The 12,584-nt window shown below is 34.4% G+C and overlaps 1 protein-coding gene across 4 annotated transcripts in view; it reads right to left on the bottom strand.

Moving 5' to 3' along the window:
• Positions 1–12,584, bottom strand: part of LOC129743900 (uncharacterized) — a 75,378-nt gene that overhangs the window by 18,701 nt on the left and 44,093 nt on the right. Inside the window, exons 1-3 of one of the 4 annotated variants that reach the window (XM_055736138.1) lie at positions 11,062–11,149; positions 601–784; positions 483–540 (exon numbers count right to left, since the gene is read on the bottom strand). In XM_055736138.1, coding sequence (XP_055592113.1) covers positions 483–540; positions 601–770 — 228 coding nt within the window. In that variant the 5' untranslated portion in view covers positions 771–784; positions 11,062–11,149. Of the gene's footprint in view, positions 1–482; positions 541–600; positions 785–1,633; positions 1,725–1,830; positions 1,969–11,061; positions 11,150–12,584 lie in introns of those variants that run through there. The other 3 variants (XM_055736139.1, XM_055736140.1, XM_055736141.1) reach the window with 3 other exon arrangements.

Here is a 12,584-nt window from a genome sequence, read left to right on the forward strand (position 1 = left end):
AGTTCATTGTAACTGATAGGCTACGTTTAAGTTAATAAATTACAAATTACTTCTTGTTGATGTGCAACTGTGTCGCAGATTGTGAAGTTGATTTTCGTGTTGTGAATATTATTTAGTTTGTTCTCCGTTATGTCAATTGTTAAAATAAAAATTAAGTGCTTCTTTCCGTTTTGCTCCAATGAATTTTCTCTGCATTCTTGATTGAGTTCAATTAAAAAATTGAAAGTCACAGTCACACAGATTGCAATACCTGCCACGAATTTGAAATGGTAAAAATTGTTATGCTCGATTGGAACGACTTTTGACAGTTCGATTGGAACTCCGCGATGACAGTCTGCCGCACTTTTATTTTAGGGCTTTGATTAAACCTAGGTATCAAAAAGGGGAAATTATTGATTAAAAGAGCAGACCCAGTTTTCGATCAAAAATAAATTACGATTGATAATCATCGAAACAAATATTCAAAAATATAAAAATCTTACCGTTTCATACAGCTTTATCAAAACACCTTCACATTTGCAAAGTGATGTATAGTTAAGCCTAAAAGAACAGATATTATTAATAATAGTGGCAAATTATTTTAACATCCAGATAAAATACCTTTGATTCGTAAGCAGCTCATACATTGTAGTGATTTTTTCCAGAGTCTGAGGACGACTTGGTTCTTCATTTTTGTGAAAACTAATGAGCTCTTGCAAAAATGGAATGTAAGCCTTCACCCTACTCCAAACTTCCTCATATTTAGCAGCTTTGTCATTGTTGTCAGCCATATTCTAAATGTTACCTGGAACAGATTTGAAAAAAAAAAATGTTTTATTTCCATACAACGTCAAACTTGATTTTTTTTTATATTTATAAATTTAATGAGTATCTACATTTTTTTCGGAATACATTTAAGAATTTTATTTTTTATACAGAAATACTATTTCTCAATAGTTCTACAAAAAATGGAAGATAATTGAAAGAATAATAATTACAGCGCATCAGGCTATACTAATATCAAGATGCAAACAATAGAACTATGTAAAAAAAATTAGAATAAAAATAATGAACCTTTTCAAATGTTCTAAATATAAGATGATTGATTTGAGGTAAATAATGTGGAATTTCATTTCATTTTCTGACAACTCATAACATAAAGTTGATTATCATTACACTTAGATTTGAATTAGTTCATTCATATAAAAGCTTTATTTATAGATCCAAAATGGACAAATTCTTTTTACTGCTGATTTTACAGAAGAAATGTACGTTGCGTATGATCAATATTCAAATGCCTGTGAATTTGAAACTTTCGCCTCATCGATTTATCCACGTAGCCAGGATTGCATAATTGTTCCGCACTTTTATTCTACTTTGATCTGCTTTTTCACAGCTTTCTTTATTATTGTTTTACTTTGCCTCTGAAAACAACAAATTTTAAATTGTTTCATAAATGCAAAAGTCTACGGAAATAACTCAAATGTGCTACCATTTCACAGCTCACGTCAAAACTCCGCAAGCCGATCAGGTAATTTTGAATAACCACTGAACAGCATTAATTGAACGCGTGCGTTTCATTGAACTAAAAAGCTTCAATATCAAGAAAAGGGTTACAAATCAATAGCGCTTTCACTGCAAATTATATTATTACCCAGCGATTTTCTTCACTTGAGAATTCACTTTCAACATGGCTGACTAACGAAGATAAAATGATGACGAACGCTTCCGCTAATGAAACCAACACACAACTACATCCACCCGCTTATGTAAAATACGACTGTGGCCTTTAGAGACAGTTAAATCTTTTGATTCATTACTGGTCAAAATTCAGGGCATAAACAAGCTTACCTAAATGACAAGTATAAACTTCAATTTGAATCACTTTACACTAACAATTTAAGCTCGGGATACTTTAAAGCGCGATGCGTTTTCCTAACTGGTGGTTATTGATAAAATTGTAAGTAACTCGATCGAAAGGAATCCTAATATGATTATAGGTAAACAAAAACTGACAACCTACACAGTAAACGAAAATTACCGAGTTCGGTAATTTTTTTACCGAAATCCTAACATGTGGAGTTCGTTAAACTGTTCGGTAATTTTTTCGGTAAAAAATAAACGAACATCGGTAAATGAAGAATTGATTTACCGATGTTCGTTTATTTTTTACCGAAAAAATTACCGAACAGTTTAACGAACTCCACATGTTAGGATTTCGGTAAAAAAATTACCGAACTCGGTAATTTTCGTTTACTGTGTATGCCCAGCCACAACAAAAAAGAGGGAAAAATCAGTACGCAGCCACTATGTTACACGCTTCTTTTTTCAAACTCAGCATTAGGGCTGTTCCAACGGTAGATGCAAAACACGGTTTTCGACCACGCTAAAACATTTCGGCTGGCACCGGTGGCGTTAATTGCTGTTTTAGCACAGTTATCGATTTCAGAATTCCCAACAGTTATACGCCTTTGTTCCAAATTCTTGCAAATTTGGAACAGGATTTCAAAACATACGACAGACCGATTTAGTTCACGGTGAGAAAATTTTAGCCAACAATGATTTCTTTCGCACATGTTTGGGTAACATTGGGTGTGATAATAATTTCTTTTTGAGATATTTTTGAATGTTTTTTTTCGCTTCAACATAAATTGAGAATAGATGTTAATAAAAACCATATCAAGTATAAATAATAGATGTCACATTATTCTCGATTTAATATCATTAAATAAAAAGCTTTTCATTTGGGCTCGACGAATTAGTGAATCCAGTCAGCGTTCTAAAATTTGAAAAAAATAAACGAAAAGAAAATTTTAATTCTTTTGCGATGAGGTAAAATAAATGTTTATTTTAGATTTTTTTTAGAGAGATTTTTAGTTTCGTATGGATTGCTCGGAGTTCTCGTCAATATCAGCATATTTTTCTGTATCCATACATAAATTTACAAATACTGAAACAAGTTTTTGTCAAACAAAAATGTCGACAAATATAAGGAAAATTTCCTTTGACTCTGGGATAAACATTTCTCGTTTCCTTTATCAATGTCAGCAATAACTTAAAAAAAAAATGCTTTTTCATTTCATTCTAACAAAACCTTATTCCATTAATTCAAAGCAATTTGATTGAAATTATTGAAGAATTGTTTCAATTGACCTTTTTTCCTCGTTGTGTAGTCATTTTTGCTTTTAAATTAATGAAATCCTGATAGAATAATTGCAATCATTGTTCTATCAAAAAGAATATTCGTACACCGAAAAAAAAATCATGGTAACCGTTACCATATCCGAGGGTAAATTTAAAAATAAAAACAGATGGTTTTTTTTTGAGTACGTTTTTGTTTATATTAAACAACAGATTGGTTAAAATTACCATGTGAACGTGTTATGGTGCGTTATGGTAGAATGAAGGTCAATTTTACTATGCCATGGTATTTAAGACAAAATTATGGTAATTTATCCATGCATTCAATGAAATCATTTTAATTTTTTTAATGCTAGTTTATTTATTCATCATTGTTACTATGTCCGTTATTTTTTTTTCACATGTAATATTGTTGTCATTAACACTGGATCAGGAACTATATGCCAAAACCTAACTTGATGAAGGTTCCTTCGACATTTTGTTTCCGGTGTTCCGCGGTTGTCCTAAGATTTTATTTTGGTCTTCTCGAATCATCATCGCCCCGTGCCCTAAAAATATTAAAAAAAAAATAAATATTGGGCAGAAATACTAATAAAATTTACTTACTCTTGAACATTTTATAAACTGTTGAAATTAGCGGCCGTTGATGACTCTGCTTGCACTCCAGATTGTAATGGCCTTCTGCGGATAAATAAAACATGATATCTTTTGTGACATATCCCACACCAAAACACTTCACCTTTAAGATCGCGGCACATAGCACAAAATCAATATTGTTTCCAATGTTTCAACAATTAATTAAAATTTAAAGCCATTTTAATGGCAAGGAGGCATCAAAGTGCAAGATGAAACGACAAATTGAAAGTATTTTGGCTATTGACAACCATGGTAAAACCACAGTATTGTCACGATAACCAAAATTTTATATTCGAATGCATAAAACGTTCCGCATGGTAAAATTAAACCTCTTTTTATGTAGGTTTACCACATTTTCTTTTGGTCCGCATGGTAGCATTAACCAAAAGATTGTCAAAATAACCAAAACTTCATATTTATCAACAAATTTTGTGCATGGTAAAATTAAACCTCTTTTTTCATTAAGGATTACCATATTTTTTCTGCCCCGCATGGTAAAATTAACCAAAAAGTCGTCAAAATAACTAAAACTTTGTTTATATCGACAATATTAACGTATGGTAAAATTAAACATTTTTATTCGTTTTGGAATACCATGATTTTTCTTTCAGTGTAGAATTAATTTTAAGACAATCAACCGTGAAACTCAAAACTTATGCAATTTTTCCAATAAAATGGGTTCTTTCTTCTCAATTATTGAGTGTCTCCAATGAAAGTGTTTCCGTTTTAAATTTGCTCCTACACCGGTGGGGAGTGGGTGTTTTAGCCGATTCTAAAATTTCAAATTATGCTAAAACTGGTATACTTAAAACCAATATTTACGCCTGAGCCGTTGCAGGTGCTCTTAAGTTTGACCGAAGTTTAAAACATACACTGAAAATCAAAAATGCCCAAATTTGAGAACTCCCACACTCAGGCAAATTTTTATTATAATTTTTATAAGATGCGTTTTATGAACCGCTTTTTAGAGTGCAAAATTGGTTTTCATAAGGCCGATGACATAGTGAGTGCGATGCGATGCGAATTGGCGGAAAATTTACGGACGCAGCCCATGCGAACTCGAGCGGCGGAACAAATTGACATCTCCTTCGCCGCGTTGAGTATGTCAGGTTTAAGCGATTCACATACATTTTCATCAAATGTGGTTCACCGAATTGAATCGCATTCACCGCATCGCATCGCATCGTATTCACTATGTCATCGGCCTAAGAGTCTTATGAAATTATTTCTATTTTCATAAGAAGTTCTTATGAAAAACACAAGAAGCGGCATTGTGAAAAATAATGAACACATTCACTTCATTAGTCTGTTTTTCATCGTCATACAAAGGACTCTCTAGTTGTGGAGTTAGAAGTTTTTGTAATAGTTAAATGTTATTTCGATCTTCTAAATCGTAAGTTTGAGTAGAAAATCATTTTTTGTAAACGTTGAAAACAATTATTTACTCAAGTACTTTTTTGTTTACTTTTCAGCATGCTGACCACCGACTTAAATAATTTTATGAATGGACCGGTTGCTACCGAATAACTTTATTGGTATCGAGTGTTGATGTGCTGCTGATAGTGATATAATTTGAAATAAGTCGGCCGAATAATAAAATTAAAGTTTTAAAATTTAAACATCAAATTTCTTGAATTATTTTCACCAAACGTGACATTTCATGTTTCCATAAGACCCTCTTATGAAATACGAAAACTTCTTATTGGAGTAGGTGTTCATTTCAGAATTCATTCGCGACATAAGACAATCTTATGAATTTCAATGATTTTTCTTATGGCGCCACTTCATAAGAAAATCTTACACAGTAAACTAAAATTACCGAGTTCGGTAATTCATTTTACAGAACTAGTTCTGTAATTAGAAAATTTTCGGTAATTGATCAATCTGACGTTTAGTTTTTACCGAGTTCAGTAAATCGGCTCTTGACTTACCGAAGTTCTTTTATTTTGATGTAAACAAATCTCAATGCCATCAATTTTCGGTAAAAAATTACAGAAATTAAACTGCAAACAGTGTAGCTGTCAAGACGAACGTCGAAATTCGATTGTCAATTTTTGGCACTCCGGGTCTTCCTTCTCATTCTTGCAACCGAAATTAATCGTTTCGACTTCTTTCGTGCGCTCGAGTGTGATGGTTATCTTTTAACCGGCCAGTCGTCGCCATTGTTCGGCATTTTCGGTTTCGCGTTTTTTGAGCAATGGAGCAGCAGTTTTTTTATTGCTTCGTTGGCCTACATGCATGCACTTGAACGCACATAGACCATCGGATTTGGGACATCACCAGCACCGCGGCTCTTCGCATGGAACGGATTGCTTATTTGATCGCAGCTCCAGTAAAGGTACATCGGATGAGTTTATTTTCTGCACTTTAGCAAAAAAAATTAACTTTACTTCCAGGTCCCGTGGCTGTGACAACCTTCCTCCAGTCACCTGTCATTGTCCACAGAATGTAGGGGAGGGGGGAGGGGATTAGGGGATTCCTTGAAAAGCCACGAGACGGTATCATGTTGCCATAAACAGAAAATAAAGTTAAAATTATTTGATCCAGCTCCACATTTTTATTTGTAGATTGAGCCTCTGCTATTGAGGCGTCTTCTAGAAATGCGATAGTATTTAGCAAAAAATATTTTTTTCGGTAATTTTTGACGAAAACCGTAAAACGTTTGGTGGTTTCAGCTTATACATGGTATTCAGGTTTCAGCATATTACATGAGATGATATTCGAAACTCAAATCATCTCGTGTAGTATGCTGGGTATCGTACACCGAAACTACGGAACGTTTTACGGTTTTCGGTAAAAATTAGTGAAAAATTTAGTTTTTGGTTCATATTATCGGCGATGCGGTAATAACAGATATTTCGGCGAAAAAAATCGGTTTTTCGGTGAAAACAACCGAGTTTTCGGTAAAAAGTAGTGGAATTTTGTGAAAATCACCGGTTTTTCGGTAAACATTGCCGAACTTTTTGAATTTATCTGGTAAAACTGACCGATTTTTCGGTAATAATTACAGATATTTCGGTAAACTCTTCCGATTGTTCGGTAAATATTACCGAACTTTTACAGTTTTTTCGGTAAAAGTTATCAGTATTTCGATAATAATTACAGGTATTTCGGTAAAAATTTCAAGTATTTCGGTAATAGTTTTAGGTATTTCGGTAATGGTTACAGGTTTTTTCGGTTAAGTCTACCAGTTGTTCGGTTTATATAACCGAGCTTTTTAGTTTTTCGGTTAAAAATAACCGGCCTTTCGGTAATAATTAAAGACATTTCGGTTCAACAATACCGATCGGCCGGTTATATAACGAGCTGTCATGTTGACAACTGTCAATATTTTGACAGAGGATCAGCCGAGTTTTGGTTATTTTTACCGACAAAGGTCCGTAATATTTGACAGCTGTCACTTCTCAGCCATGAAAAAATTACCGAACAGTTTAACGATCTCCACATGTTAGGATTTCGGTAAAATAATTACCGAACTCGGTAATTTTCGTTTACTGTGTATGGTATTTATAAGAGTATTTTTCTGAGTGCACCCCCAAACCTGAGTTCATAATTCTAGCGTAATATTTCATAAGGGCGAAACTAACAGTTAGCTCGAAACGAGAAAAACTCGTTTGAAAATTCGAAACACCTATTCAAATCCTATTTAAAAAACCGACCACTTTTTGTTCAACAAAATCAAAAAACGTGCATTACATTCACTTATTGTTCGATGGTTATCAAGAACTTCAACTTTTTTCACTTCATTTCAGAGATTTTCGAGTTTCGCCCTTTTATTGTTTTCGATTCCAGTTACGCCTGCAAGTTTTGCCCATTGATCGGCCGTTTTTGTTTTGGTTTTGAAGTTTCGCCCATTCGTCCTACACGCAAAAACTAATTAGGCCGTTTTGTCACACACGGTCAACTCAGTTAGGCCGATGACATAGTAAATACCGCGATGCGATGCGATGCGGCGAATGCGATTCAATGCGGTGAACCACATTTGATGGAAATGTATGTGAATCGCTTAAACCTGACATACTCAACGCGGCGAAGCAGATGTCAATTTGTTCCGCCGCTCGAGTTCGCATAGGCTGCGTCCGTAAATTTTCCGCCAATTCGCATCGCATCGCACTCACTATGGCCGATGACATCCGAAATATTAACCAAACAGTAGCGCTACAAAGTGCTCCATACAAGAGTTTAGAGAATTTGGGAAGCTTGTACCCAAGCAACCAAAAGTTCGGATAACATTCCTCTATCAGGGCTGAGCAGCTTAATCGAGTATGCTAATACAACTTCTTTTCAGCTCAATTTTTAAGTAGTTAAACGAACTTTAAAGTTGACAAAAAGTTCGCATAAATCGTCAAACAACTTCTAATCCACTTTATAAGCAGCATAAAAAATCGAAAAAATTACTCTTCCGCTCTTTCAATTGCCTTCTCAAGTCTGCTATTTCGATTCATATTTAATCAACTATATTTGTTACTAACTCACATTACATTTAAAAAACATGTTTTTACCAAGCCTCGAACCCGAGCTCACCGCTTGAAAGTTGAGATCCATACTTATTGCCCTATATGAACATCATGAGTAGGCAACGATTTTACTCGATGTGATGATTTTCTTTAAAACGACTTTCAGGTTCTTTATTTCTACTTAATTCCCACTTTCAAGCTGTTAAAAAGTTCTTCCGGAACTTAATGTGTACTTCATATAGTTGTTTCCCAAGTAACGATGTGTTTATTTATGCAAACACGTGTTGAAGTTCGAAAAAAGTAGATTTTAGCCTTTAAATCTACTTCAAAGTTTCTATAATACGAAGTTGCTTTTGAACGCTTGTTGGAACTAATTAAAAACTTTCAAGTATACAAAATAGTACAACAGAGATTTTTTACGAACTATTGAGCTGTACAAAAAGACTTGCAACCCTTTGATAGCTACTTGATTTTGAAAAAAATGAGAAGTACGTAACAAGTTGATTGTTTTTCTTCATACAAACTTTAAAGTTCCCAAAAAGTAGAAACAGAAACCAAAACAGTACTTTAAAGCATTTTTTGAGTACTGGCTGAACTTGATAAAGAATGAAGTTCCATGGACCTCGAAAAAGCATTTTGAACAGCAAAAAAGTTCCACAGAACTTTTGTACAGCTATATATGAACTTATTAGTTCGTTCCTTAAGTGATATTCGAACTTTTGGTTGCTTGGGTAGGAACAGGCATACAAATAAAAAGGAAATTAGCTCCTAATGCTAATTTTTATTAATTATTGGGCAAAATTTTGTCATGAGAAGGTACTTGCAAGACACACCGACAGAAATACATTTGACTTTTTTACAAAAATTTTCGGAAAATGTACAAATAGCACTCACATAAGAGCAGACATTTCAGAAGTGCATTTTTCATAAATGAAATACAACTCTTAAATAAATCTATAAAACATCTAAGTCATTTTTAATCTTCTTCCAGTACAAAAAACAAGTAAAACACTCCGTTGATTCCAGAAAAAACCATCAAATTTGTTAATTTGGTGAACAGAAAACAGGATAAAATTCCAGTTTTTTCATCCGAGTTTTTTCCTTGTTAGAATGCTTTCCAAAACAGAACTTTCGTAAATTTAGCTTACAAATATCTCATTTACATTTATATTATACATTTTTTTTGAATGTTTTTGTGAAAATATCACTTTTTCATTCAAAAACTTTTAAAATACTTAAGTGTGTTTTCAATCGCAAGAAAAACACCAGTTTTTGAAACTCAATTTATCGCTTAGTAGCTATCAATATTTTATCAAAAAATACTTAAAACGCTAGAAGAAGACCTAAAAGTTGATTCTACTTACTTTTTAAGAGATCTCTGAAGTAAAAAGCCGTAGTAAAATGAGTTTTAAATTCATCGAAAATTTACACCCCTTTGTTTACCCTTTTTCCTAACTACAAAACGTCAAACATTTACCTGGCATCGCGGATAGTGAGTGCGATGCGATGCGAATAGAGTTGTTTTTGACATTTCTTACGCACACTTGCTGAGCGTGTACAGATGAGACGGGACAATTAACCTCCAAAACTCTCGGTACAAAAAAAGGACAGCCGGTCGACAAACATGGTCGTTTTTGAGGTTGATTGTCCCAAAACTAAAAAGTGTTGGTGAAACAACCAGCATAATATCACCAACACTATCAGCGGCAAATAGGACTATTGGCGGAAAATTTACGGACGCAGCCCATGCGAACTCGAGCGGCGGAACAAATTGACATCTGCTTCGCCGCGTTGAGTATGTCAGGTTTAAGCGATTCACATACATTTTCATCAAATGTAGTTCACCGCATTGAATCGCATTCACCGCATCGCATCGCATCGTATTCACTATGTCATCGGCCTAAGTTGACTTAACTATCGTCAACTTACGCGCAGCGCAGAATAAGGCTGATGTCATGCTGAAGCAACTAGCAACGCAACGCAACGCAACGTTCCAATAAGATTGCGTTGCATTGCATTGGTATGTCATGCTGGCGCGACCTGTCACTTTGAAATTCCCTACAAATCATCCCTTCTCTACATCTGATAATGCTTTGAATCGTCTCCTTTCTTTCCGGAGCCATCAAAAACTCATCAAATCACGACCCGGATTGCAAAAATGCCGAAATTTGAACCGACAAAATTCCTTGTTTTTTTTTGCCGGAACTAAGAATTCATGAAAATTTTCTCGCCGATTAAGATAGTTTTTAGTTTATTATCACAAGTTCGGACAGATCTTCGTACTATTGTGCTTAAAACCCGGAATCACTGCTTCAAATCGAGAAAAAACAATGTTCCTATTGGATTTCCTACTAGTCGCGCTACTAAACACATTGGCATCAGATTGGTCGCGCTACACAAAGCGACCAGTATGACAGGTCTGCGCGATTTCCATGGAGATCAAATGAGAGCTGGTTAGTCGTGTGAACGTTGCGTTGTAGGTCGCGTTGCTAGTTGCTTCAGCATGACATCAGCCTAAGGACCAATATTTAACTCATGTTTGGGGGTGGGAGTTCACAAGTTTGGGTTTTTTCGATTTTCATTGTGACTCGACTTCATTGGTGGAAAAAATATGTGTAATTCCAATCGAGATGGTTTCAAATCGCTTAAAAAAACAATTTTGACTTGACAACTTGACGGTACCTGATGTAAACCATGATTTGAAATCAAAAATTTTTCACGCAGACAAGCGTCTGAAAGGCACTCAAGTTGACCAAATCCACTTAGCCAAACATGAAATAACGATTTCATAGTTTAATTTCAGATCTCTTCAGAAGAACAAGGGAGTAAACAACCGAGTAAAACTTACCTGAATGGCGAGACAAAATTAAATTATACACTAATGTAATAAATTTTCTGGACTAACTTTTACAGCGGAGTGACAGCTTCGCGTTTCGAAGCTTTCTGAAAATATGTCGATGTTACCCGATGAAATGAAAAAGGTAGAAGAAATAATTTCAATGTCTGACACTAATGGCGCTAACATTGCAAAAATGCTTCATTTATCAGTACGCAGCCATGTATGTTATTCCCCTGATCGAAAAATTGGTCGGGTTCTGGTCCGTTCAACCTGTGAATCGGGCCGAAAACCGACCAATTCACACACATTCCTTTGACACAAGTTTCCTGAGTCCTGACGACGCGACGCGAGGCCAAAAAACATTGTACTAGAAATCTCGCTTGTACACGCAGAGAAAACTTGGATTTTGAAACAAAACAAAACTGACTTTGATTCAAAACACTCAGTTTTTTTAATCAAACTCCTGTTTTCTTTGAATCAATGAATTCTCGTTCTGATTCAAATGAATAATTTTTGAAAGAAAGAATTAATTTTTTGAACCGAATAATTTTGGAATTTGATTTTAAACAAATTTTTTGATTCAAAAGACATTTTTTCAATTGCATATGTCTTTTAAAACAAAGTAAATTTTCTTTCAACCAAAGAAAAATGTTTTCAACAGAAAGGAATAATTTCTTTAAGTTAAAACTTCAAACTTAGAAGATAATTTGGATTGAGCAAGTACCGAATTTCGAATTAAGTTTCGCCGGTCGTGTTGAAAATCAAAACTAGTGAATCAGAGATAGCTATTTAGGAGGATTCAGGATGAGGAATGCATACCATGGTAAGTGCGTGTTAATCCATTAGTCAAAAAGTGAATATTTAAGATTTTATATAAACTTTTGCATTGTTACAGGACCACGGCTGATTCCGCCCAAAATCCAGCGGTCTGATTATCTTCGGGCCGATCTTCAGCGGCAATCACCAGTTGGATGACCGGAGTTGCTTCCGGAAGTTTATTGAGCGGTCCAAGAAGAATGCCCTCAGGCCAAAATTTAGGACCGGTTAATTCCATTATAGTGAACCAGTGTTTGTGTTAAGTTTGTAATAAAAATGAATTTAAGATGTAAATTGTTTCTTTTTATTGTTCAAAATTCCTAATTGGAACTTCTGAACAACAGAAAATATTTTTTCCAATTGGAATAAAAGGAAAATATTTCAATGAGCCAATCCTTTTAAATCTAAATCTTAATTACATTGTAGCAAACGAAAACAACTTTGCATCAAATGAAACTGTTTTTTGTTTCAAAGCATTAAGATTTTGACTCAAAGATTTTTCAAAAGAAAAATTCTTTGAAACAAAGGAAAATGTCCTTGAACCAATGGAATTTTTATTTATCCCAAAATCAAAGGAAAAAATCCTTTGTTTTTGCGGCACTTTCCTTTGAAATAAAAAATCTTTTTTCTGCGTGTATGCATAGGTATTCTGGTGTTTCACCAGACTTCTTAACTCGAACGAAAATAACCCGAATACAAAACCAAACCAACACCGC

The sequence above is a fragment of the Uranotaenia lowii genome, chromosome 2, assembly GCF_029784155.1.
Source record: "Uranotaenia lowii strain MFRU-FL chromosome 2, ASM2978415v1, whole genome shotgun sequence".
In the NCBI taxonomy this organism is placed as follows: domain Eukaryota; kingdom Metazoa; phylum Arthropoda; class Insecta; order Diptera; family Culicidae; genus Uranotaenia; species Uranotaenia lowii.